A 27,007-nucleotide genomic window follows, 5' to 3' on the forward strand; every position below is an offset into this window, starting at 1 on the left:
ATATTTGTGGACGGGAGTGTCTCTCCAAAATAGGGCTCCACAGCCACATGAAGAAGTGCGCGAGATGAACCATAGTCGTTTTACGACTGAAGGAGGCCAACATCTCTTCACTAAGAATAAATAAAGTAAAGGGAACACCTTCAAAGGTTGGCTCAACTTTTATTTCCATTTTAATTTAAAAAAAAATAATTACATGGAATGTACATGCTACATATAAGTCTATTGACAAAGTCAAAGTTGGAAATAACAAAAGTAATATTAGTTGGCAGCAGTTGACGTCAACTTATAAAAAATTATAAACAAATTAAGAAAAATAATGATAGTTAAATAAGTCAGTAAACAGTCTATATTTGATTTCTATATTACATCAAAACTCAATTTTTTGGTAAGTTTCTATTTGAGAAATGTTGTTCAAATTGTTCGAACAATTAAAAAAAACAATTCAAAAAATAAAAATAGGAAAAATGATCTAAGCAGTCAGCAGTTATAGAGTCTATGTATCAAAAATGAAATTAAGAAGTATATATACAAAATGTAAAAAAAGTATATTTGAGTTGAATGGTACAAGTATTGAACAAAATTAACAGACATCTTTATGAAGCAATCAAAAAAAAAAGAAAGATTATGAGCAGAGGAATAGTGTTGACTATTTGTGACATTATAAGAAAATATTAAAAGAAAATATTTCCTCTTCATTTTGGTGATCATTCATTTCATGAGTTCATTTGAATTAGTACCTTAGAGCTATTGTAAAGTCTACACTCTCCCTCGATAACAAAAACGTTTTCTCTATATTTACAAATACATTTTTCAAAATTTAAATTAAGACTTTGTGAACATTCTATTATGTATGGTCATAAAAGGAAATATTTGTTTTCAGAATGTTTGACATGTTTCGGATGTTCCTTCAGAGTTGAAGATAATTTACTTTCCTAGTCCAAACCTCAAGCAGGACAAAGGGGGATGGGAGAGGGCAGGGTTTAAACATGGGACCATCAAAAAGTCCGAACTGCAGTCCAGCGCACAAACTGCACGACCAGGCAGCCATCATATTATTAAGGTGTGATGTAGTTTAAAATTAACAGCTCAATGACATTTGATTTAAATATAGTAGTCTTCTGTCTTACTTAAAAAATGTCATTTAAATGTTTTTTGTTTATTAAAATCACTAAAAACCTAAATATTTACATTTTTATTTTAGAAGAAAAAAAAATTAATGCTAAAATATCTACCATTCTGGTTTTGGTCAATGAAAAAAAGCCAGAGCTAAAATATATTTCAACTTTGTTTTGTTCAAAACATTCACATTGATAAATTCATTAATATGTGAATACAAAGAGTTCAATACATAATTTAAAATGTAATACTGTAATGGGTGAGACGGAAAAGAGTACATAAATACATTTGAAAAATTAAAACAACAAAAAATTTAATTTCTTGTATTCAGCGTCTAGTTTAAAAAAAAATAATCTGGTTTGATAATTTTATATCCTGAGCACTGAACTATATAAATAAATCTACATAAAAGTCACACAATAATCTTTTAAAATAAATCCTATTTCAAGTGAATGCAGAAAACCTTTTCTACCATTTTAATGTATGCAACTTTGTGGAGTATGAAATAATGAAATTACATTAAGAGGCATTTATACAAAATCATAATAATAATTAAAAATGTCAGATCAATTTAAGCCTCCTGTTAATATATACATATATAACCAACTGATTTGTCTGCATCAGTTGTTGGAAAATATGTAGGTCATGAAAAGGTTTGCATTGTCTTGTAACTGCACTTATTCTTAATATTCAGAATCAAAGACAGTGCCTTGTCTCATACAACTATGAAATCCTAATCTCTGTAAAGAAATATCATCACTACCAAGAGAGAGCTCAGCGATCCTGTGGAAAAAATGAGACTATACTTTATCTAAAGACATTTACAAACTAGAAGTCATCGTTGCTTTCGTCCGGATTGTCCTCACTGTCCTGCTCTTGTTGGTCGCTCTCACTCTCCGCCTGATATTCAAGAGCTGAAGATTCTAGGATTTGAGCGCCTCCTTCTGGATCCACCTGTAGGAGTGAGTCGTCTGCTGCTATCACCTGACTGTCATCCATGAAATGTGTGGGGTTACTAGAAAACTTATCAACACCTTCAGTAATCTTTCCGCTCTGGCCATGTGGAAAACAAATATTTAATGTCAAATTCATTCAATGTAAGAAAAAAGAGGTTAGAACAACACCATAACATAGTTACTATGATGATTGTATTAGGCTTAATATTGATTTAGACATTATAGGATTTCCCACATTTTTATAAAAGCCTGCATTCTATATATAAAGCATAAATACAAATGTTAAACATAAAATAGACTTCCTTTTTTAAAAAAAAATATCGAAGAGTATTTTTTTCCCCTTTGTTGCGTTGCATGTTATGAATGGGTGTGTACAAAGTTTATAAAAACAAAATGAAATCAACAATATTTTGGTGAGTAACTCATGCATAGTGGACTCATTAAAAAGTTAACTAATAAAAGAAAATTAATATATTTTTTTTTTTCATGATGGCCTATAAAAAGTGTGTGTTTTGGGGAGGAAATTTTGTTTACATTTATGATTTGTAGGGGTGGGGGAAAAAAAATCAAAATAAAGTCTTTTAAATATTTTGATATTAAACAGAAAAGTCAAGAAACGTCAAAGATTATATTCAAGACAAAACTTTCGTGTTGCCTAAGAGAGATGGGTGGGGGGGAAGTGATACCTTAAAAAATTATGTGTAGGTGTGCGCTGTGTATTAAAGAGGGCGAATCCAATTCAGGTCAAATGTCTCGATGTGGAAGACCATTATGATAAGCACTGTGCACAAACAAAGAGAAGGAGAAGGAAAGAAATACAAAGAGAAAGAGAAATTAAGAAGCTGGAGACTGTTACAATAATAGAAGAGCCTTTTGCTGTGCAGGGGGAAAAATTAATGCTCAGGAGGGGGGGGGGGTCCACGGAGAGAAAGAAAAAGAGAGAGAGAAGGAGATAAAAAGAGGAAGAAATAGTGGGTTATTCAATTCAATGTAACAGATACCTTAATTCACAAGCCTATAAGTATGTTAGAGAGGATACTTATAAATAAAGACCAAAGCTAGATTCTACCCCCCCCCCCCCCCCCCCCCCGAACAAAGAAAAAAAAACATCTTAGGAACAAATCAAGAGGTGAAGCAGGTTTCTAATGCTAATTGTATACATTTTTCCATTTGCTACGTTAGCAGGTGCAATATTACAATTGTCCTCAGGTGATGATGTCCGCTTTACTTTCTATGTGAGATGCATGGAAATCAGTAAACCTAATATTATTTTGTGGCCCATTCAGATTTCTTATGAAAGAACAATCCTAACTAAAGTACACAGCCCCTGGAGGTAAAGTGATCTATAAGCTTATTGAAATATAAACTGGGACATAGTTTTGCCATGCTTTTAGGTGAGACCATTTGTTACAGAAGGTCTGAACACTAGCCTGCAAAATGGAAACAGTGAGCTCGTTGCAAAGTCATACAGACCTGTAATGGGGCAAGGAGCTATTGGTCTCCACTGCCCACAGGTTGCGACGTAGCAGGTCAGTGCTTAGACCTTCTACAACAATTTATGTGTCCTTTGCTTAGTGAATGAAAAGACCTATGGTAGCACTTTTTAGAGATGAACATTTCGACATGTAACTAGAACTAACGAGCACATACTTATTTTTTTTTTATTAATAGATTAAAAGCTGATCACAAAGTGTTGAAATACCTTTGTTATGTCCCCTGGTTTGGTCCAGACTGAGGCCTGTGAGTCTTGATTTAAGACACCTCTAGTTTCTTTGACAAGCCTGGAGTACAGCTCATCTGCTTCCTGTCTGGCCAGTTCTGAGATCACAAACAATAAGGTGGAAATTGAGTAGTTAGTTCAGCAAACACAATAAAACATCAAAAATGTGGGTTTTATCTAAGTTTTAAAAAAATTTAATATCAGGTTTAACTTCATGTAAATGTAGAGAAATTGATTAAACTAGCAGAAATGACCTCCAAAGAAGTTCAAATCACTTAAGTTTTCAATGTAGCAAATAATTTATCTTTCACATTTGACATTTCTTTTAGATGAAAAACATAACACTCAGTCAAAGTCTCATTCTTTATGGCCAGATGTTGTGGTTAAGAGCTTGTTCATACCTAAATCTTAAAGGTGGAGATTTTGATCCAGAGAAAGTAAATTATGTAGATCTTTATTTAAGTTTCTATGACAATCAGGAGTGCTTTGCAACCAGCATAAACACTTTTGATTTCCAATTGAAAGGTGGAGTATTCACTGGACATGTGGGATTCACTGACTCCATTACTGATCAACGAAGTCATTTTAAAAGATCCTGGCTACTAGTCCCACACCCCAAACAGATCTTACTAGAACCTTTAGATCTACTGTCGCTGCGTTCTTGCTAGGAAGAGAAGGATGAAGATGTATGTATTGAATATTTTATGATTCAGTTACGCCTAGACAGAAACTGATGACAATAGGCTTGAGACTAGAGATTAAACAGAAGGTTACTGGTGAAGCAACAAGATGTCATTTTTCATTGTACAGAATAAAGCAAGTTTTTTTCTTTTAAAAAGGAAAAATTATTTATGGGTATTTTTACCCAGAACTGAGAAACGTACAGGAAGCTGTTTGGTGGTCGATGCCCCAGGCGGGACCACAGGCAGAGATGAATGCGGTGATGATTGTCAAGCAGCTAATCCGTCTTACAAGTATAAAAGGATTGAGTAAATTCAGTCTGTACTAAAATATTATTTTTACTAACTGGGAATATTTTTTAAGCCAAAGAATTTTTTTCTTTATTGTCTCAAAATGACAAGCTCCAACTGGAATTTTTTTTTTGTTAAATTGAGCAAAACTAGCCTCATAATACTGTATTTCTTCTGTAACATCAAACTTAGGCTATGAGAGAAAGAATTAATAACAGAAATGAACTTCCCACTAACATACCACTTTCATCAACATAAATAGAACTTTGCATTGTGGGATCTTTTGGAATGTCTCTGGACATCTGAACAGAGTGACCATTGGGCTTCTGGTAATGTCTGGCTTCAGAGCTTCCCGCTGGCAAATTTGCGTATGGCGGCGATGAGATTTTACCATTGCTGTACTGCTTGAGTACAGGGTCGACTGTTTTCTGGCTTTGGCTAAAGGGCATCTTCGACTGGTCAAGGCCGGCCATAGTGACTAGTTGACCAAGGCTGAGAACAGAAAATGAAAAATGGTTACTTCAAATTAGAATATTACGGACTATGTTAAGAAGTCAAGGTCTGAAACAAAAGAGGGTGGGCAATGGAGAAATATATTTCACACATTCAGGTTAATATTTAAAAAATTTGTAATGAAAAAAAAAACTAAAAAAAATTACAAAATAAAATGTCAAGTATTAAAAAAACATGAGCTTCAAAGACAAGGGTTGAAGATAAGGACAAGAAGAGATACTTGGAGGGGATAATGGCCTATTGCCTTCATTCTTATTAAATGTTAAGAAATACCAGGTTAACATTGTGACTGAAATAGAATCAGATTTTAATAAAGCTAACAACATTATCAGTTGGAATATGCTAAACAGTTACGCCACATCAAATTCCTCCAGCATTAATATCCTCCTTTTAGAATAAGAAAGAAAAAAAAAGGTTATGTTCATTTCAAGACTTATAGTGAAGACCTATTTCTGTAGCAAAAGACTTAACTCTTTCTCTCCTAACTGACGATACCAGCGTTGATTCCAGCATCATGTGGTAAATAATTACGGAGAGAAAGAGTTAAATGTAAAATAGGTCAGCACAACTACCTGCAGCATTCACCTCCCATATATGAAGCAGGGTACTCTATTGCAACCAGATACAATCAAGTGTTTAGAACAAAACTATAATCAACAATCTATAAAACAAAAGTTCTTCTATGGAAGAAAAATGAGCCGAACAAAAGATGGCTTGTCCCTCTGAAATAGGACTTTACAGTCACATGAAAAAGTTCTTTATGATAAGAACCTGGTTTGGCTGCCTGGTCGTGCGGTTTGCTCGCTAGACTGTCGTTCGGATTTATCGATGGTCGAGGGTTCAAATCCTGCCCGCTCCCATCCCCCGTCATCCTGCGGGAGGTTTGGACTAGGAAGTAAACTATCTTCAAATCTGAAGGAACATCCGAAACATGTAAAACATTTTACATTTTACAAACCTTTAATCAATCAGAACTGAAAGAGTATAAGAATGTTTACTGTGGATAATCAAGCTAATGATACTTTCAATAAAATTTTTTTTCCTATCCTCAGCTTGTTTCTGATACTGGCACAAAGACTTAGACTAAATACTAATTAAAAAAGCATCGCATATCACTCAAATACAGCTACCATCTCTTGAAGAGCTTTTTCATGAAAGATGCCTTTCCAAAACAATCTCGATTCTTAAGGACAACCTGCACCCATTAAACCACTGTTATATTAGATCTGAATGAAGTGGTCATCTCCTTTCCATTAGGACTAAAACAGAAAGATTTAAAAACTCCTTTATCCCACTTTCATGTGAGAATGTTGTTAGAATTTTTCACCTAGACTGGTATTGAACAATAGTTACGCGGATATTGTCAATTGTAGTTCAACTGAATTTCTATTTGATTGGATCAATAATATTATCTTATCTTATCTTATCTTATCTTAGTCCAAGAGTGAACTCACCCTGCCTCCTTCAACATGTCGATGAAGCCATGGAACTGTTTGAATGAAGTCTCAATGCTCTCCAAGAAGCTCTCATCCTCCAAGAGCCTGTGGCTTGGCTGCTGGCACTTCTCCAGTACCTCTATAGTCTCATGGAGGCGGCGATTCTCCAGCATCAGCTTAAAGAACATAACATTCATTAACATTCATTAACATAACATTCATTAAAAGTTCTAAGCAATGTGTACATGACTTGATAAAAAAAAAACCAGCTACTATCTGACATTATATAGCATTCATAAATTTGGGTTTTTCATAAATATATATTTTTTTTCAAGTCCAGGAAACAAAATAAAAAAAAAAAAAGGTAAAGCAATAAACAACTAATATTCAACTGGATTACTGACAAATCTTTTCTTATAATTAGTTCTGCTTTCTTCAAAGACTAACCTTTAGAATTACCAGGCTAGATTCATGACAAATACGTTGACCTACTAAAGGTTCTGCTTTATATTTTATAAATTGAATTTTCTATAATAATATACAAAACTAGACAGTTTTGATTGAAATCTCATCAAAATGTCTTTACAGATGATGTTTTGTGTGTTATTTTAAATTAAAGAGTCTTCATTTAAATCATGTAAATCTAGAGCTAGGCTTCAAATAAACCAGCAATGAAAAAAATATCAATTTTAAACAGAACCTTACTATCAACCTTTTATAAAACAATTCATCAGTGGAAACTACAGAAAAGATCAAAGTCTTAAAAGCTTTTTAAAAAAAATGAAAAGGTGTAATTTAAATATTCATTAAGTTTCAACATAAGCACTGGTTGATATTTCATTCACTTCTGTGCTTGTGGATGAGCTGTAGGCCTACTGACAAAACTAAGGGAAAGAACTGAGTTATTAAAAATAATTCTACCAACTCTAAAAATACCTGTAGAACTCTTTGGTCAGCTTTGGCTCTTGCTGTCCTTTCCTCTTTCAAATGTCTCCTCATCTGTTCTAATTCAATCTGAAATAAAGACAAAACAATAAACACTAATAAGTACATTCCAGAGTAAATCACAACAGACTACTATTTTAGGAAAGTAAATCAGAAAGACTTTTCAAAAAAAGTCTATAAGCCGTGATTTTGGAATGGCCAAATAAAAAAAATAAAATTTTCTAAGACTTTATACCAAAGTTTGAATGAACCAACTTTTGAAATCCATCATGTATTAGTTGGTACTCTCAAACTCTCCACACCGGAACATGTTAGTAGAGGTGGATATCTTAAATAAGATGTGTCAAATGACTTAAATGACTTAGAATGCAATAAAAATTGTAGAAACACTTTTTTTTCTTTATTGTAAAAGAAAAATAAAATCTCAAATTGTCCGAAGAACAAATGTTAATATGAACACTGGTTGTAAAAAAAATAACAGCTGGATCTACCTGCCTCCTTTGCACGATAGATCCAAAGGTACTCTACTTCTGTTTTCTTTTTTTATTACTTATACCATTGATTTTATAATCTAAATTAGTGTTTCTCAAACTTTTGATCTATGCCTATCCACTTTTAGAATTTTTGTAACACTGAGTACCCCTCTCCACCCTTCCCCTAAAAGAATTTACATTAATAACAAACACATTTTTTTTGTAGGCCTGCATACACACAAAATAATAATAACTATTACAATTTAGTTTTGAATTACTGAGTTAATTTTTTACATGCTTCAGAGACACATCAAATACATTCTAGAAAAATAGTTTTAACATTGAAAAAGTGGGCATGTTGACAGGAAGTTGTTCACATCCTTATCCATTTTCTGATCTTTGTAGACATTTGTCTTAAAATCTAAAATGGCACCGTATTTGAGTTTGTAAAAACTTAAAATAAATAATAAAAAAGGTATAAAGCTTATGATATTTTATTCTAATTTATAAACTGAATGGGTATTTTTGTCATCAGTGTATATATAACAATGAGATGCCCTTGTACCTTAGCGAACTGATTACTCCATATGTCCCCCAGAGAGCCCTGCGCTCAATGGACTCAACGCTTTTAGTAGTGCCACGTTTCTCCCTCAAAAGCTACGGTCTGCAGGCTTTTTCAGTTCACGGATCAAAGGTTTGGAACTCACTCCCCATTGATCTCAGACAGACAACATGCTACACCACTTTTAAGAAGAACATTAAGACCTATCTGTTTAAAAATTTTTTAGACTAACTGTCATTTTAGCTCTCATGTTTTTGTTTGTAATGTTATTACAGCGCCTTGAGCCTACATTTTGTTTGTTAACAGCACTTTATAAATAAAATTATTATTATTTTTAAAAAATCAGCATAGTCAACTATGTGCAACGCGCACCCCCTTTAAACTTTAAACTCTTCCCATATCCCTGGGGGTACGTGTACCCCACTTTAGGAATCACTGATCTAAATGATTAATAATAGTCATTCGACAAACAAAAGCAACTATCAATAAACTAATACATAGTTTGGAGGCAAAAAATAAAGGTGATTCTGTAGGTTTGAATTAAGAGGTGATTGGAGCACAGACAAAAAAATGGATGTTATTCTCAAGAAGTTAACTGATGTTAACAACCAAACAAAAGTGCATTTTTATGGCGTTTCAAGCTTTAATATCTTTGGTATCAATAATTCAGAATATTAGGAAACAGGAAAAAATTAGTGAGTTAGGGAACACAAAAAAATTACCAAAACTTCTTTTTCGTTTGTCAGATCCAAGGACAGATGGCTGTCTTCCAGCTTTTTCATAGCTTCTGCAGCGGCTGCCTCAATAAGTCTTGATCGGCTGCTGCTGAGGCCTGCCTCTGCACTTGGGTTGGCACTGGCTGCAATGCTAGTTCTGCTCTCGTTGCTTTTGTCTGGTGGGTTGAACAGGAGGGAGGTGGACACGTCTGGTGAGGGCTGGGTCAAGAACTTGGATGTGTCCGGTGGATGACCTCTAGAAGGGAATACATTGGACAACAATTGCACACCAAACATTTTACAGCTGGTAAAAACTAAGCTATGGATTCTCAAACTGTTTTAAATCAAATTTTCTATAACTCAAGCTATACCCTACTAAACACTCCTTAAAACATTGTATTGAGACTTCTTTTTCTTCTAGCAAGCTATTTGCTGCTGAGCTGTGAGTTCTTTTACAGACTTTGCCAAGGAAAAATAGTGTGCTGTTCTCTTTACTTGCTCAGCACTGCCATACAGGGGTGTTGGTTATGTTCAGGTGTAGTGGTAGTAGGGTTTGCCAAAGGTGGATTAGGAATGGGCAATTAAAGAGGATATGGTTTATGGTTTCATAAGGGTGGGCACTGTGTCTACAAAGGGGTATGTATGTGGTATTTATTTTGTTAAAATGGTAATTTAACAGAGGTGTGTGTCCTGTTCTCAGTATATTAAGACTTAAAAAACATGTTCATTCAAGTCTAGTCTTATATGTCAGCCATTTCATAACAGCCTAAATATCATTGTGGGGCATTAGTTTCTAATTTAATATGTGATGCTTATTTTTTTGGTCATGATTTTATAATTAAGTGTTCTTTGACTCTCTTAACTTCAAATTTGAATTTGAGGAATATGTGATGGCGATAAGTCAATGATGCCCTTTAAATACTTTGCTCACAAAAACTTCTAAGAGGCCACCACTGTAAAACTGAAATATATGGAGTTAGTTATTCTTTTTCAAATGGTAGTTATCTTAATAGAAGTAACTCCTACTATCTTAACAGGCAAAGGGTGTGCCAAGACTTAATGGCATCTTCCTAGGAAATGGAAAAATTTGTGGGTTGTCCATGCATCATGGACCCTCTTTTGACTTAGTGTGATAAAAAAAAAGTGCTATGTAATATGTTTACAAAAAGTCAGTTGACAGAAGGGTCAAAGTTGATAGTCTCCATGCTTAAGGGTGGCTGCTTGTCAACAATATAGCCTACAACTAAGTCTAAAAAAATACATGTCTTTCTGTTACTGATCTCTTATTCTTCTTTCCTCAACTGACACTACACAACCGAACCATCCACCTAAATATACTCATGATTACATCAGAAACTTCCATCCCAGTGGCACTACAGCCCAGGGAGGGACCTGACCTGCTTTAACAAATCTTTCCATTCTGATCTATCCATGCCCAGACTTTTACCTGCTGTATATCTGCCTCTATATCATCAAGCCACCTTACTCGTGGTCTGCCTTTGAGGCGCCTGCCTTTTGGTTTATAATATTACATCAGAAACATACACATAAAATCCTTAAAAATCAGTCCATATGATGGGTGGGCTGTAAGAGCTTATTTGAGACACATAGCACTGTTGGGATATTTTGTAGATTAAAAAAGCTTTTTCTGATTGGCATTCCTAGATACAACAACCATAAAACCATATTTCATCAGATATAGTATGTAAAACCATACTTGTTTGTTTGTATATATAGGCCTAGATTACATGTATATTAAATATATATATATTAGACTGACCTGAACCTATTGGCCCTGGCAGCTGTCCTCCAAGGAAGCCCAGGACTTGGCTCAACGTCCAGTTTCCTAGAGACACATCTTGCTTTACCTTTACGTTTGGCACTGGTTGGAGTGACCTGCAAGACAAAAATAATAGTGAGCAACAGAATAAAACTGAGCTCCAAAGGGCTGAGCTGGGTCATATATATATTCTAGAAATCCACCGGATCACCTGCGCAAAGTAAATGAATAAACTGGATTTTAATTATTCATTTCATGTTTTGTTTCTTCAACTTAAAATCTATGAAAACTTACAATGTCAAGGACATATAACCAGTTTGTATAAAGGACATATAACCAGTTTGTATAAAGGACATATAACCAGTTTGTATACAAAGACAGTAATTAGAAAACAGACTTATAGATATAAACATATTAAGAAATGTAATCTTTTCATTTGGCTTGGCCTGGGAAAATTTTTTCATAAAATTAATAATGTTTTTCTAGACTGACTAAAAGTCAAGGGCCAAATAATTAAATTGAACCAGGTAAAAAAACTCAACAAATAAATCCCTGTAGGCTGATATTTGTCCACAATGCAAGGTCTGAATACTTAGGTGATTGTACACTAGGTGTTCACTAGATAGAAATGAATGAAATTTAAACCTAGGGACCCCAATCACCAAAAAGCTAGAGAATGCAAAACAGCAAGCAGAGAATGATAAACTTAGCTAAGCACATTTATTAGTTTGCACCTGTCATCCTGCATGCCACTGATAGATACAGGCAGTCTAAACATGCACATCATTCAACATATAGACCTTACAAACAGGCTCAAAGCATTCTTACAAAACATGCAATGAAGGGAACCAGCATAGGAGATAACTCATGAATTAATAGTGCTATTTTGACTTTACATAAATTACCTCCCTTTGATTGGGGACAAAAGAAAACATTTTGAATGACGGGGGAAATAGAATGTTCAATTGAAAGACAGTGGAAATAGAATGTTCAATTAAATTACAGTGGAAATAGAATGTTCAATTAAATTGCAGTGGAGATAGAATGTTCAATTGAATGACAGTGGAGATAGAATGTTCAATTGAATGACAGTGGAGATAGAATGTTCAATTGAATGACAGTGGAGATAGAATGTTTAATTAAATTACAGTGGAAATAGAATGTTCAATTGAATGACAGTGGAAATAGAATGTTCAATTGAATGACAGTGGAGATAGAATGTTTAATTAAATTACAGTGGAAATAGAATGTTCAATTGAAAGACAGTGGAGATAGAATGTTCAATTGAATGACAGTGGAGATAGAATGTTCAATTAAATTACAGTGGAGATAGAATGTTCAATTGAATGACAGTGGAGATAGAATGTTCAATTAAATTGCAGTGGAGATTGAATGTTTACAAGGTTTTTAAAGCAAATTTGTGATCATAAGGACTGAATCCAACATGCCAATGAAACATCTAGAGATATTTGTCAACCAGGTTGAGGATCAACACATTTTGATGATTTCCATAAAGGTAAGTGTCTATTTCAATTACAGCTCTCATCACTGTATCATTTAGACAGTACTGGTTCAGAAATGCAAGACAAAATCTCAAAAGATAAAAATTGAGATGAATTCTATTTTGTATATAACATTTCATGACTTCCTGAATTAAAAAAAAAAAAAAGACAACAAAAAGCAATGCTTTATTCGTAAAAAAAACAATAGGTGCCGGTACTCAGTGATTAGATGCCAGTAATAAACGTTAAAATACAAGAAAAGTCATATTTTTTTTCCAAAAGGTGCTGGTACGCAGTACCGGTGCGTACCGTCACAAAAAAAAGCCCTTACAAAAAGAATGGTATGCCCTCCCTCCCCCTCCCTCTAGGCAGCGAAGCAGTTAGTGCCTCACATCAAAACTAACCCTAACCCTTGATAATTTTTTCAATACAACATCTAATTAATCTTTTCTGAAGTTTTTTAGTGTTTTGAGAAATATTACTCTGATAATAATTGTAAGACATGACTCAATATCAAAAAGTTGTCCTTCAAGGTACAGTGGAGGGTGCACAAAGTAAGGATCGTCCAAAGAAAATCTGGATGGGTAACCTAATAGAATGGACAGAGGCCTCTCTCTTCAAAACAGCTGCTGAGAGAGAAAAGTGGAGGGATTAGGAAACACAAACTGTCACGACACCCCTTACCACGAAAAGTAAAAGGACAGATGGTGATGTTATAGCATAAGTATCACAAAATTTTCAAAGAAAATAAAAGGTACTTGAGACACCCTCAGTAATGCTTCATTCCCCAGTGAAAAAATTTTTAAAACTCCATTTGTTCCATCCCTTTCACCAACTTACATAAAGTGAAATGTTTTGTTTTTTAAATTGATTTCTTTAATTAATATTTGCAAACATTCACAAATTCTAAAGACAATCTCATTTCTCATGAATATCATAGTTCTTCTATGTATTTATATTTATTATTAATTTTGGAAAATAATTGTATAATACTCTCTCATTAAAAATAAAAAAATAAGTCAAAATTTCTTGCTATTAAAACCATCCCAAAACAAGGCAAGAGAGAAATAAAAAATGGGGAAAAAAGAAAACAAAAACAAAACAAAAAATATTTTATGAATAAAAAGAAATTTGATGCAACAAATTAGCATTCCTCAGCAGAGCAAGGGGAAATGACTCCTGTCAACTTACCCTATTGCCACAGCAGACGCAAGATATTGATTGGCTCTAGGAAATCAAAAGTTAAAGATCAAGTCAGCTGTCTGCTTACTTTATTCAAGTTGGACTGTCTATCAATGAAAGCCAACTCAAAGCTTTGCTTAAATAAGATGTTTTAGGATCAATGCATTGTCCTCATTTTAGATTAAACATTTAAGGAACAAACCATAATGGTGAAAATATCAAGTTATTCATGTACTATACCTTTTTAGTACAAAGGACTGACTAATCTAAGAGAAAAACTTTTATTGACATATTAAGAATGACTAAAATATATTTAGGGAAAGTGATATTCAGAAGTCTAGGTTACAGTACCCAATTGTGGGAGACGATGTAATTATATTGTGTTTCAGTAAAGGGACATTTACTCATTTTTAGGAAAAAACAACAACAATTATACATAAATTTAAACAAATGTATATGGAAACATGACAGTCATGGCAATCAGAACATGTGAGAATTACAGATGACAGGGAAATAACCATTACAGATGTCAGGAAACATGACTGTTAGAAATGTCAAAGAAATATGATCATTTCAAATGTCATGGAAAGAGACCACTACAAGGGACTAAAAGTGAACCTGGCCTAAGACTCAAAAGTAAAGTAGCAATTATACATAAAACACTGAACCATAATCTTCAAATACAAAAACAAAATTTAATAAAATACTCTGAAAGACACAAAGATAAAGGCACATTCCTCATCCCATATGCTAGGACAAATTTGTACAAATACTCCTTCTTCCCTAGTGCTATTAGAGCATGGAATGGGTTGCCTGAGCTAGCCAGGAAAACCAGTGACTTGGCAGAATTTAAGTCATTGGTTAATATGCATGACTAAATGCATGACGCGTAGGACGTAATCATCTTCTTTTTTGAAGTAACGTCTGTATTACATAAGATAAGATAAGACTGAACCCATACCTTGATAGTTGTCTTCTTGCCCAGGCTGGAGTTGAGAACTTTGGTTGCCCTTCGTCTTGTCTTCACCGCCAGTTTAGCTGTCTGATCCTCCAGCTCCTCAACTTTTATCCACTTGTACTGGACACAAAGACATGAACACAATGACTATCAAGCATATAAAAAAAAAACTATACGGATATGACCCTCGGATTGAGGGCTTTAGTTAAGGTATCACTGATCTACTGGATTGGATTTACATGCATGTCGAACATATGTGCCCTTCACATTTTTATTTTGCCATGCAAAAAAAATAAAAGAAGAATGTGAAAATGGGTTTGCCCATGTTTAGATTCATATTTAGATTCACGTTTAGATTCATATTTAGATTCACATTTAGATTTATATCAAATATAAAATACTTTGAAAACAGTTTCATCCGATTTGTTAGATTTGTTAAAAGTTTCGTTCTTTAATAGAGATAAATTTAGGTATTTGTTTTTATTTTTATGCCCCTCCTCCCCAATTGAAGGAGGGATATTAAACATAAACTGCAGTCTCTGCCATGATATGAGGATCATTTATGCCAAGTTTCATCAAGATTAGTCAAAAGATTTTCATTTCTATGTGAAACATAATTATATACATCTTACATACAATTGTATATATTAGATAATATTAAAAAAAAAAGAGTATAACAATGTTACTAAATGAATGATGTTTTTTTTATACAGACTAGAATAAGGCACAGTAATTTATAAAAAAGCTTGATTGAATATGTTTCATGTAATCTCATTAAATTTTAGACTATTAGACCAGATAAAATTAATTGTGATATTTAATTAAAACAAATAGATTTTTTTTTAAATTTAATAAATGTCACACCAAAAGTTTTCCTTTTTTATTTTTTTAGCATAAAGTATTTTCTTAGCTCATACTAAGGGCGCACTGGCTGAAACACTCAGCATCACCTCAATCAATGGTTATCTTTTTTTTCCTTAGGTCACAATACAGGTGAATAAGAGTTTTTATGTCACCCATTTAAAAATAGACCTATGTTGTCTGTCTTCTTACGTTCATAAGCCATAGCCAAATCACTTAACAGGCTTCTCTGACTTAACATCAGACACTGACAGTCACTAAAAACAATATGACAACATAAAAAAAAAATTTAATGATTTAAATATGCATACATGCACACACCACAAATCAATATCCATCATTAAATGGGAGTATATATGTTGAATTGTAAAACCTTAATTCAGTAGCACATAAGAAAGGACAATATTAATATTTCATCATCATTTTATCTTTATAAGTAGATAAATATCAAAAGTACTACAGTTTTAATAAATAATTATAACTTGTTCATTACTGAATTGAGAATGAAATCGTATTGCGGTGGTATTTACATACTCAACATCTTAGTGCCCTCCCTTACCTCACTGTCCTCGCCCTTGCAGTTCAGCATGAGTTGTTCCATGACAGAGTGTAGCAGCTCACGGTCTGTAGGAAAGGTCAAGGTCGTACATCGAAAAGAATTAATAGCAGTAGACAATAATTGATTGCACAGATAACTATTGACTATTTGGACAATAAACCATTAACGATTGGATAGCTGACAATGAATGATAGAACATTTGACAATGAATGATAGAACATTTGACAATGAATGATAGAACATTTGACAATGAATAATTAACAGTTAGTAATGACTGACTAGGGGGTGTACTTATCAAATGACAATCATTATCATACAAAATAATCTTATGCTATGATATAATTAATATAATAAAAATAATTATAGCTTTTATATAGCGCTACTTTCATGCTTATAGCATGCTTAGAGCGCTATGGCCCAATCTCATTTGTGGACCAGTGTGTGTGTGTGTGGGGGAATTTAATAAGAACAATAATTTAATTAATAAGGCGATGTTAACAAACATAACGCAGGCTCAAGGCGCTGTGATAACACTACACAAGAAAACACGAGGGCTCAAACGACAAACTAATCTAAACAAGTTCTGAACAGATAGGTTTTAAAATTGTTGTGAAGCAAGCTGTCTGTCTGAGATCAATGAGAAGTGAGGTTAAAACCTTTGGTCCGTGCACTGAAAAAGCAAAACAGTAACTTTTGAGGGAGAAACGTGGCACCACGAGAAGCGCAGAGCTTGTCTGAGGGACATATAGTTTTATAGAGTGATGGGTTCGCTAAGGTGCAAGGACATTTCTTTATTGTAGATGAACTGATGACTAAGTGTGGCCAACTTGTGCACTTGTGCTTATGTGACCGTTGATAGGATGCAATGACGTTTTTCCAACAGTAAACACACTTGACCTTTTGAGCCTGAAGTCTCCAGAATTCTTAAGCCATGGTGAGCTCAGGATATGAAAAAATTGTCCACCAGACTTGCACCAATCAAGTAAGGATAAGTAATACTTACTGATAAGCGGGTTCATCCTGAGGTCAAGGACGACTATGGTTGTGTTGTACCTGAGAACGTCCAGGAAACTCTTAGCACCGGTGGCCCCGATACCACACGACTGGAGATCCAGAGCTGGGGACAGTGAATACACATTGAACTGAGTTATGATTACAGCTTACATAAAACATTATATTCCGTTTAGCATGCGTAAAGGTTCTAGAGTCAGAGAACTCGCAGCAAGTGATGACTTAAACTTTTACCTTTAAGCCACAGGTCGTCTTTAAGAGCCTCGGCCAACACCTTGGCCCCATCGTCCCCGAGCATCGGATTGTTGTTGGCCGTGATACGCCGAATGCCGGACATGCGGTCCAGATCAGGCCTACGGTACCTGAGGCTGTCCCTCCAAGCTTCGTTGTGCCGCTGCATGCCCTGGTGCTGTGGATGATACAATGATCATAAGATTAACAACTTAGAAAGCAGACAGAAATGTGGTTGCATGTATGCTTTCAGAGAGCACGCATAATTTGCAATCTAAATCATTTGGGAAATGCAATATGTTTAAAATTTAAGCTGTGTAATTATTACCACCAGGTCCTAAGGGCTCGCAAAGGGGAGGAGGGGGGGTCTTTCTAAACCTAAGTGTAAACATTCCCGTGGTAATATGTTCTATATGGCTAGGCGGTAAAGCGCTTGTCTTCGAATCCTGGGATTTTTAATTTCGGGATTTTTTTTGGGCGCCTTTGAGTCCACCCAGCTTTAATGGGTATCTGCCATTAGTTGGGAAAAAGTAAAGCGGTTGGTCGTTGTGCTGGCCACATTACGTCCTCGTTGACCGTAGGCCACAGAAACATATGACCTTTACATTATCTATAGACACTATAGATCGTAAGGTCTGAAAGGGGAACTTTACTTTTTTTTTTTTAACGAGGAGCACCGGAGTAGATTCCCCCTCACCCAAAATAAAAAAAAAAGGGGGGGGGGGAGAATAGCAAAACATCTCCATTTATTTCCACCATATGCAATGTATTCAGAAGAGGGGGGGGGGGCATGTTTCGTGCCCCTGTCAGCCTACCCATACCCCGACACCATAAATGTCTGTAAGTGTGTGCCTTCGTCTCAAGATATGCTGCCCTGAAGAAGAGAGCGATTTATCAACAACGTTGAATCCAAAAGAACTTCTCTTCACTCAAGGAAATACTAGATGTACATACTGCTACCCAAGCTAGTGCAGAAGGTGCGCACTAGTAGAGATTAGACTGAGAAGGATGTTGACATTAGAAAGAAGAGAACGAAGCTTCGCCCAAGTCTAGAGGCTGTGCTAAAGACATATGTTGTTTTATGTATGTGTGTTTTCACCACGGAACTAAACAAGCATATCGTTAAGTTGCCTCCCTTCAGTTATTACAATACGTAATTTCAACAATCTCTACGACTCCAATGTATCCAATCGGCCATACTTATTTTTGTAAATCAGAAGTATAGATTAACCTTAGCCTTTTGTATACAGCTATCTATGACAATTGGCATTAACATTTATTTGATTAGAAATCATTAATGCAGATGAGTAATTAATGGAATAATTTGTTTGTATTTTACTTCTCAAGGTGCAAGCGCAAAGAGAACACGTCTGGGACGGACGGACAGACAGAGCTCTGGGAACCAAGAGACATGTTCAAAGAGAAACCAAAAGGTGTATGTGTCTCGAGGGAGGGGGGATGGGTCTGGCATCGACAAAGGGCAGAGAACGCATACGTTCATTTATTACTCTTCACCGAGTTACGTCACGGGGACACCCGTACATTGATCACAACGCCAGGGGTGGGGGGGGGGGGGGGGGGGGAGACGATCAGTATCGTGAGTAGAAACGGATAGATCAAAAGTGGCCCATCTCTATTTTTTGTGTGTGTTTAATGGTCTCTGGTCAAAGTCAGTGGTCAACTATCCCCCAGTAGACCCACCAATAAATAAATCAAGCTTTTTAGACGACCCTACAGGCAAAATAGATTAGTGACGTATTAGTACCATACGATGAACGTTTGAATGGAATAACATTCTATGAAACATGAATTAAAGAAAAAAATAAATTGATTTATAGTTGACATATAGAGCTTATTTTTTTCACTACCTACGCACATTATAACAAGTGAAAGGGCGTTGTACAAATGTTAACAAAGTAGTCGACATATCTGAAGTGTCTACCCATTTCTGCAAATTTGACATAAAGTGACTTGCACAGATACATTATAATCCTTTGTCTAATCTCATCGTTTGTGATACGGTCTTTGTATGTGAAATAGGAACACAATGGCCATTGGACCACCAACGATGGCCTGCTTACTACTATTTAAAAAAAAACGGAAACTAAAATTTTTGTGGCCATTTCACAAGGTCCTCAGGGCTGGAAAAAACCTTCCTTCAGGGAACAGTACCAGGAAAACGAAGATAGAGACGGGCAAAGAAAGAGACGGGAAGACGAACCTGTCATTGAAAGAGATAAAACCCAACTCAAAAGACACAGAGGAATGGAGAGAGACGGTCAACAGATCACGTGTGGTGCCCCAACGGTTCAACAGACTGAAGGATAGGTCAAGGTGAAATATACAAGCAGCAGTCAACTTTACACGGGGGTAATGTGTGATAGTAATATACTAGATCTTATTAAAAGGTATGCTCATGTATGTCTTGTTTCTGACCAAATGGTTACCCTAATACCATTTGAAGCACTACGTAATCAGACTCAGCGCATGAAATCCTTCAGAAAAAAGGAAAATGTTTTTTTCTTTTCAAAGCCTATCACAGCATGCATGTATAGAATTGTAGCCTCCCCGATAATCTCAGAAAGTTATTATTATTATCATTCATTATCCTTATTTTCATTATACCCATTATCATTATTATCATCTGTTTCATTATTACTATTATTGTTATTTTGGCAAGCGGAAAGGGTAGAAAAGGACACTTTTCTTTGACCCCTCTGCCTGAGTATGAAAATGACCACTCAGTTTATGTATGAAAATGACCACTCTGCCAGTGGTGTCAATGTTCTAACATAAAGTTCAACAGAAATGACGTCATTAAATTATGTGCTTTGAATTTCTCAGGTCAGCAATGTGTGGTAATTCATTATTTGATAATCTTACATCCGTTGTGCTCATTTCCAGAAACAAACAAAAAAAAAAAGATAATTTTCTCAGATTTCGAAAGGAACATTTAAAAAAAAGAACGAGAAAGCCATAATCTTCGTTTCCACATCTGATCCAATGACACAAACATTTTTTTTGGTTGACATTTTTGGGTGACAGGAAAAAAAAACAAAAAAACATGATGCTACGAAATATTCCGAGGTATCAACACTTCGAAGAAGACGTTTCAAATTTTGCATCAGCTAATAAATGAGTGGACAAGTACAAAGAATAATTAAAAAAATAATTGAGAACAAAAGTGAATCCATGAGTTTAAAACATTGTAAATACAAGGTTTCCTATTTATAGCAGAACATTACAGTAAGGCAAGAGAATACAAGCCTGCCCGAGCTATGTTCACAGCGAAATAAAGCCAAATATTGAAAAAAAAAAACTTTTTAAATATAAAGCTTAAATAAAGGGGAAAAAAACGCTCAATTACTGCCTTTAATCTAAATACTGCAATATGTATTTCCCTTTTCTATTTAAAAAAAAAAAAAGAAAAGTACTTACTTACAACTAATTGATTAACTACTTTGCTAAATTTTTCTTTTCATGGATTTTCGTGATGTCATTTTGAAGTGGGAGAAAACATAACTGACAGACAAATAAACAGACAGATGAAGTAAGTATAGAAAGTAACAAAAAAAATTTCCCTTTCAGACCTTGCGATCTATGGACCACTTGATAATAAGTTCATCTTTCTTTGGCCGACGGCTGACAAGCAGGGCGTCATGTGGCCAGCTACTTTCCCCAACTAAAGTCAGGTACCCATTAGAGTTGGGTGGACTCAGGGGCGCCCTAACAATCCCGAAATTCAAAGTCCCAGTCTTCATCGAGATTCGGAAGCCAAGCGCTAAAACCACTCAGCCACCGCTTCGAAATGTGTTTGTAGATTTGGAACACATCTTTAAATAATGATTGAATGACTCAAGAACTATTCTAATACTGAAAATGGAAAAAAAAATACTTTGATAATAATTGTTGGAGTACTTTCAAAAGTCACAAATTAAATGTTCTGTTGCAAACATTACAGGACATTAGGATCAATGATTAATTTTAAGATTGGACTGGTTTGGGGGGGGGGGGGGGTAGAGAAAGGAGGCCCCTAGCTTTTAAACAAAAGAGTAGAAATAAAACTCTATTCTCGGACCATTATTTTTTTCCTTTTGAAAAGGTCTTTTTTTTTTTAATCTATTAAATCATGAAATATACATTTTAAACCATTTTTAGAATTCTTAAAAAAAAAAAAAAAAACCCAACAACACACATATAACTAAGACAGCGATGCAGTTAAGACGCAGCCGTGAAATATTTTGTTCCCATTTAACTCTTTCTCTCCTAACTGACGATACCAGCGTTGATTCCACCAAAATGTGGTAAATAATTACGGAGAGAAAGAGTTAAGGAAGGAAACTAGCGCAGGGAGATGACTCAGATTCCTCTTTCACATCCAATACCAAATTTGTTGGCTACTTTTAAATAAGGTTAAACAAAAACAGGCCGAAGGGACGACAGTTTTAATTGGGAGAGAACAATTTTTATCTGTTGCTTTAAACAAACCATTTAAAATCCAAATCTAACGCCATGACATCAAACATCTCCAGGCATGGGTGGGATGTGTCTGTCCAGAATCGTGAAACGTTGAGCTTAAGCTGGACACTGGAAACAAGGGAACTCATTTCAAGTGAAGCATTCTCAAGCTGTTGGCGTGGGAAAAGAGAGAGAGAGTTTTTTAGTTGGACCCAAAGCGAGGGAGAACAATGCTGTCGATCTCGCCAAAGGAACTCGAGGCAGACTATATCAGACTATGGAGCGGGAATAGAAATTCAATTCAACAGTTGTTTTTTCTTTCTTCAATTCCGAGGAGTTAAGCTTGAAAGGAAGGGACACCCTGCCTCGTTTTCAATTGAAGAGTTCTTCAGAGAAACCTAGAAACGTTCGCTGGGAGATAAAAAGGAAAGTTCCTGAAAACTTCTTAAAAACCGTCAGCAGACGATCACTCACGTCACAGAGCCTTCGATCACATTTTTGTAGACTGAAAGGGGAAAAGACTTTCCACTTGAAAATGGATCAAACGATCCAGTCAATAGACATCGTGTACTGCTAATATATATTTTAATTTATTTTTTTTAACATCACAGACGTAAAATTGGGACGAAACCTTTTTTTTCCCTGACGAGTCTTTCTTAGATATGGATGAGGAAGAGAAAGAGAGAAGAGAGAACAGGGGAAAGAACCAGATCAAAGGTTGCCTACATTGATGTACAGGGGAGACAAGCGATTTCTATAGGACTATCAAGTAGAGCTCGTAAACTTGCCTCCCTTTCATTCAGACATAAAAGAGAAACATATACCCCAAAAAAATTCTTGAAATATCTATGTACTCGTGATGTGACCCTACCAACTCTGAGATATCTACAATCATTGTGATCTGACATTCTCAAAGGTGTATCATTTTTATGTGGGCTTTATTTAGGATGCTTTCAGTTGGTCAAGGCAGTACTATTGGACAGTGTATAGTAACATTCAGATGATGAAAACGATAGTAGAATGCAGTACTATTGGACGAATCAAAACCAAGGTTTAGGGCAGCGGTTCTCAACCTTTTAGGCTCGGCGACCCCTTTTTACACCCCCCCCTCTGCCACGACCCCCCTCCCCCGCACATACATACAGCAACAGAAGAATAGACAATAACAATCTATTTTTTCGATGGTCTACCGCGACCCCAGGCAAATCGTCAATCGACACCCAAGGGGGTTGCGACCTACAGGTTGAGAACCCCTGGTTTAGGGGATTACTTTTAGACTGCGCAGTATGATATTTAGTTGGTGAAAATAAAAGTACCGAGCAGTGCTTTTGTACTAAGTACTATGACATTCAGTTAGTCATATTGAAGCATTGGGATGTACTATTTAAAAAAAAAAAAAGTAAAGTTCCCCTTTCAGACCTTGTGGTCTATAGGCCAGATGATGTAAAGGTAATCTGTTTATGTGGCCTACGGTTAACGAGGGTGTCATGTGGCCAGCACAAATAGTCAAATACCAACCGCCTTTACTTTTCCCCAACTAATGTCAGGTACCCATTAGAGCTGGGTAGACTCAGAGACGTCCAAAGATCCCGAAATTAAGACTCTCAGTCTTCACCAGGATTCGAACCCGGGGTCCCCGCCTCAGTACTATTAAACTGTGTTGTATAATATATAATTTGTTGGCCCAAATGAAAGTACCAAGCCAATGTTATTGGATTTAGTACAGTGATATTTATCTGACCAAAATGAAAGTATAGGGCAGTACTATTGAACATAGTAATATGATATCTAGTTGGTCTAAATGAAATCATTTGACTTTTTTAGGCAGTACTATTGAACGTAGTAATATGATATCTAGTTGGTCTAAATGTAAGCATTCGGCAGTACTTCTGAACTGTGAACTAAGTCAAATAGCTCAAATAATATGCAGTCCAAACGTCAAACAGTTGGTATAATAAAAGTACTAAGCAGTGATATTAGACTAAGCACTATAATATATCTTGTACAGTTAGTAAAAAAGAAGGAAAAAAAACCCTCAATGCTAGAAATGTTTTGAAGACCGAAATTCAATAAATATTTTCATTTCTGGTGGTCGATGAGGTACCAAGATGTCGAGTGGCTGTACAATAGAACGACCTTTGAACCCCAGAGCAGTGTTGTAAAGGGCAAGAGAGAGTTTTGAATATCTTCGACTTTATGGTAGCTACATTTAAACCGAGACGAGTAAGAACGTAATCACAACTCGGGGTGTCATATGCAGTGGCGTAGCTAGGGTGGGGGGGGGGGGGGTTGTTCAAATTTTAAAATCCCCCCGGGCCTCCACTTGAGAGAGTCCCCCAAATGAAAGTCTGAAATTTGTTTTTACATTAATTGTTACGCCTTTATCCCCTCATGTCATGTAAAGAGGTCAAGCTTTCCCCCCCCCCTCCCGGGCCCCCAAATCCTTAGCTACGCCACTGGAAATATAGACGATGAACAGAAAAATGAAATAGTTTTAGTATAAAAAGAACAACAATATCCATCACTTTTCTTATGGACAAAACAAAATAATCCTAAAAATTGAGAACACTTGATTAAAAATGTATGATTTACTAAATTTGAAAAAAAAATGTATCATTAATGTTTTATTGTTATACAAAGATAAAAATATTTTCAGATTACATTTTTTATTCTTAGATCGTGTGGTTTCATTAATAACATTTCTTATCCAACTTTTTAATTGCTTTCTAACAGGCTATATCAATTTTTTTGTGTTGTTGCGAAACTTTCGTTTTTTAGTCTTACCCAAAAAAAAAAAACAACACAAAAAACATCTAATTACCAATAAAAACCGTTTCTTTTATTTATATCTGTACTACTAAAAAAAAAAGTACGTATCTATACATATTCCCGGCATTACGAATCAAAGGTTTCAGAACATGGTAAATATTTGGCAAGTAGTATAATAAACGAAACGATGCGAGATTATGCACAAGAAAAAAACATATTTGAAGATATTTATTTAACGAGATATTCCTTCAATCTAACGCAACTTATATTTGTCAATAACTGTCTATAATTCTATCTCTCTGTCTGTCTTTAACACACACACACACACACAGCAAATAGAATCTGGCTGGACAGGGGCATGGAATCGATGTGAATGGATACTCGGTGGACGAGCAAACAAATAGCGATGGAGGATCGATTCTAAGGATCCTTTTACATGATAACCCTCGAGTTTAATCAGGCACAGTATTTCCGGCCAACATGACCAGATTCTCTAAAACCAGAAGTCGGTGAAAGCTGACGATTTTTTGGTAGTCTATGGTACCAATATACTAAGGCACCAAATATTAGAATATAGCTCCTAAAGAAAGTGAAGAATAATACGCCTATGCTGTGATGTCACCATCGGGAGACAGGCAATGCTCTTTAACCAGCATGATACAGAAGTAGCTAAGCATTGCCTCTTGCATTGAGACCAACAATATGAATTCAAACTTGGTTTAGGTCACGTAATCTCGTGAAATACAGCACTCATTGTATATCTTCACACTCGAAAATGTCTTATTATTGATATAATTATTCGGAAACGAGACAGCTGGAGGTCACTCACAAAGGCCGCGGGATACACATTTGAGACCATAAGAAAATCCGCTGCCGAGGACAGACGCAGACGTCGAAAGAAAATCTTAATCGACAATAGTTATGCTTGCCCTGGATGTGGCAAAATATGTAGGTCGCAGCTGGGGCTACGCAGCCACGAGAAACACTTCATTCCACACTTAATCTTCGGACTCCAAGACAAGCCGTATTATTATTATTATTATTATTATTCCGAAACGAGTCCGACTCACGAGAACGCCGTCCATTCCAGCGAATCAGAAAGTTAAATGAAATACTATCTTATCTTATCTTATAAAATACAGACGTAAATATCTTATCTTATCTAATAAAATACAGACGTTACTTCAAAAGGAAGATGATTTCATCCTAAGCATCCTACTATACTGTGGGAATATTTGGATGGTATGGAGTACGGGTAAGGGCTACAACTGTCAACGATGAAATCCAAAGAATAATGCAATTAAAAAAATAGTATTCGTTGTTGACGGTCGTTGACTTGTAGCACCACAGCTGCTGGTAGGCAACTTGGTCGGTGTTAGCGTAATACAGAGACAAAAAAAATGTTTTGAGATAAAATCAATGTATCAGAATTAAGTAATAATATTTGTTAACTCACTACAATAACACAACCTTTCAGTCTCACGTTCTGGAGTCGTCTGTCCTAACTAAGACCAGGTGACGACACCTATGTTGCATCATTCACAGCCAATGGCTAACCTCTTCCCATCTTCATCATAGAAACGAGTACGCGTCACACACACCATATCTAATAACTATAACACACAAAGACAATAGTAACAACTATCAGGTAACTGGCTTGCGCTATATTCTTTTCATAGCAAAACCTGCAAGTTATAATACGAGAATTAGTAATAAAAACGGTGACAACGTTGTAGCATAAAAGTGTAATACTACATTGCATATAACGAACATGTCGTATTGAGTCATCCGAATATCAAAAGTGCAATCTCTTGCGGCATCTTTCCCAAACAGTTTCAAATTTTTCAATTAAAGAAACACTTTGTTCAATTAACATTTGGGCATTTTAAAGAAAAAAAAAAAAAGAAAATGAAATGAATCATTCGTCTCTGAAGCTCAAAGCCAGTCTGTTTCATTCAATTAGCGCGGGAAACCCAGTGGGACTTCTGCTTTAATTGGATGAAACTGGGGGGAAAAAGGGGGGGGGGAGGTAAACAATTGTTTTGGCCGAAAGTAAAAATGTTTTTGTTTTCAGCAGGTTGGACAAAAATCAAAGACAATTCTTTGCAACACAGAATAAAATATAACGAGAATAAACTTATGATTATGGAGAAAAGTAGTTTAGAAAAATTGAGATAGAGATGTACATGTAGAGATGTACACGTTCTATTTTATAAGTGTGTCGAAGTAGATCCGTCCGTCCGTTCATCCAGCTATCTATCTATCTTTACAACTGTCAAATAAAAATA

At 35.4% G+C, this 27,007-nt stretch overlaps 1 protein-coding gene across 2 annotated transcripts in view; it reads right to left on the reverse strand.

Moving 5' to 3' along the window:
• Positions 1-1,612: 1,612 nt before the first annotated feature.
• LOC106052236 (centrosomal protein of 78 kDa-like) overlaps positions 1,613-27,007 on the reverse strand; it is a 150,231-nt gene continuing 124,836 nt past the window's right edge. The window contains exons 7-18 of one of the 2 annotated variants that reach the window (XM_056016709.1): positions 17,496-17,670; positions 17,254-17,367; positions 16,251-16,315; positions 14,834-14,950; positions 13,882-13,917; positions 11,189-11,304; positions 9,415-9,664; positions 7,649-7,726; positions 6,731-6,888; positions 5,005-5,255; positions 3,775-3,890; positions 1,613-2,169 (exon numbers count right to left, since the gene is read on the reverse strand). In XM_056016709.1, coding sequence (XP_055872684.1) covers positions 1,945-2,169; positions 3,775-3,890; positions 5,005-5,255; positions 6,731-6,888; positions 7,649-7,726; positions 9,415-9,664; positions 11,189-11,304; positions 13,882-13,917; positions 14,834-14,950; positions 16,251-16,315; positions 17,254-17,367; positions 17,496-17,670 — 1,701 coding nt within the window. In that variant the 3' untranslated portion in view covers positions 1,613-1,944. The remainder of the gene's footprint in view (positions 2,170-3,774; positions 3,891-5,004; positions 5,256-6,730; positions 6,889-7,648; positions 7,727-9,414; positions 9,665-11,188; positions 11,305-13,881; positions 13,918-14,833; positions 14,951-16,250; positions 16,316-17,253; positions 17,368-17,495; positions 17,671-27,007) is intronic. The other variant, XM_056016710.1, reaches the window with a different exon arrangement.

The sequence above is a fragment of the Biomphalaria glabrata genome, chromosome 18, assembly GCF_947242115.1.
Source record: "Biomphalaria glabrata chromosome 18, xgBioGlab47.1, whole genome shotgun sequence".
In the NCBI taxonomy this organism is placed as follows: Eukaryota; Metazoa; Mollusca; class Gastropoda; family Planorbidae; genus Biomphalaria; species Biomphalaria glabrata.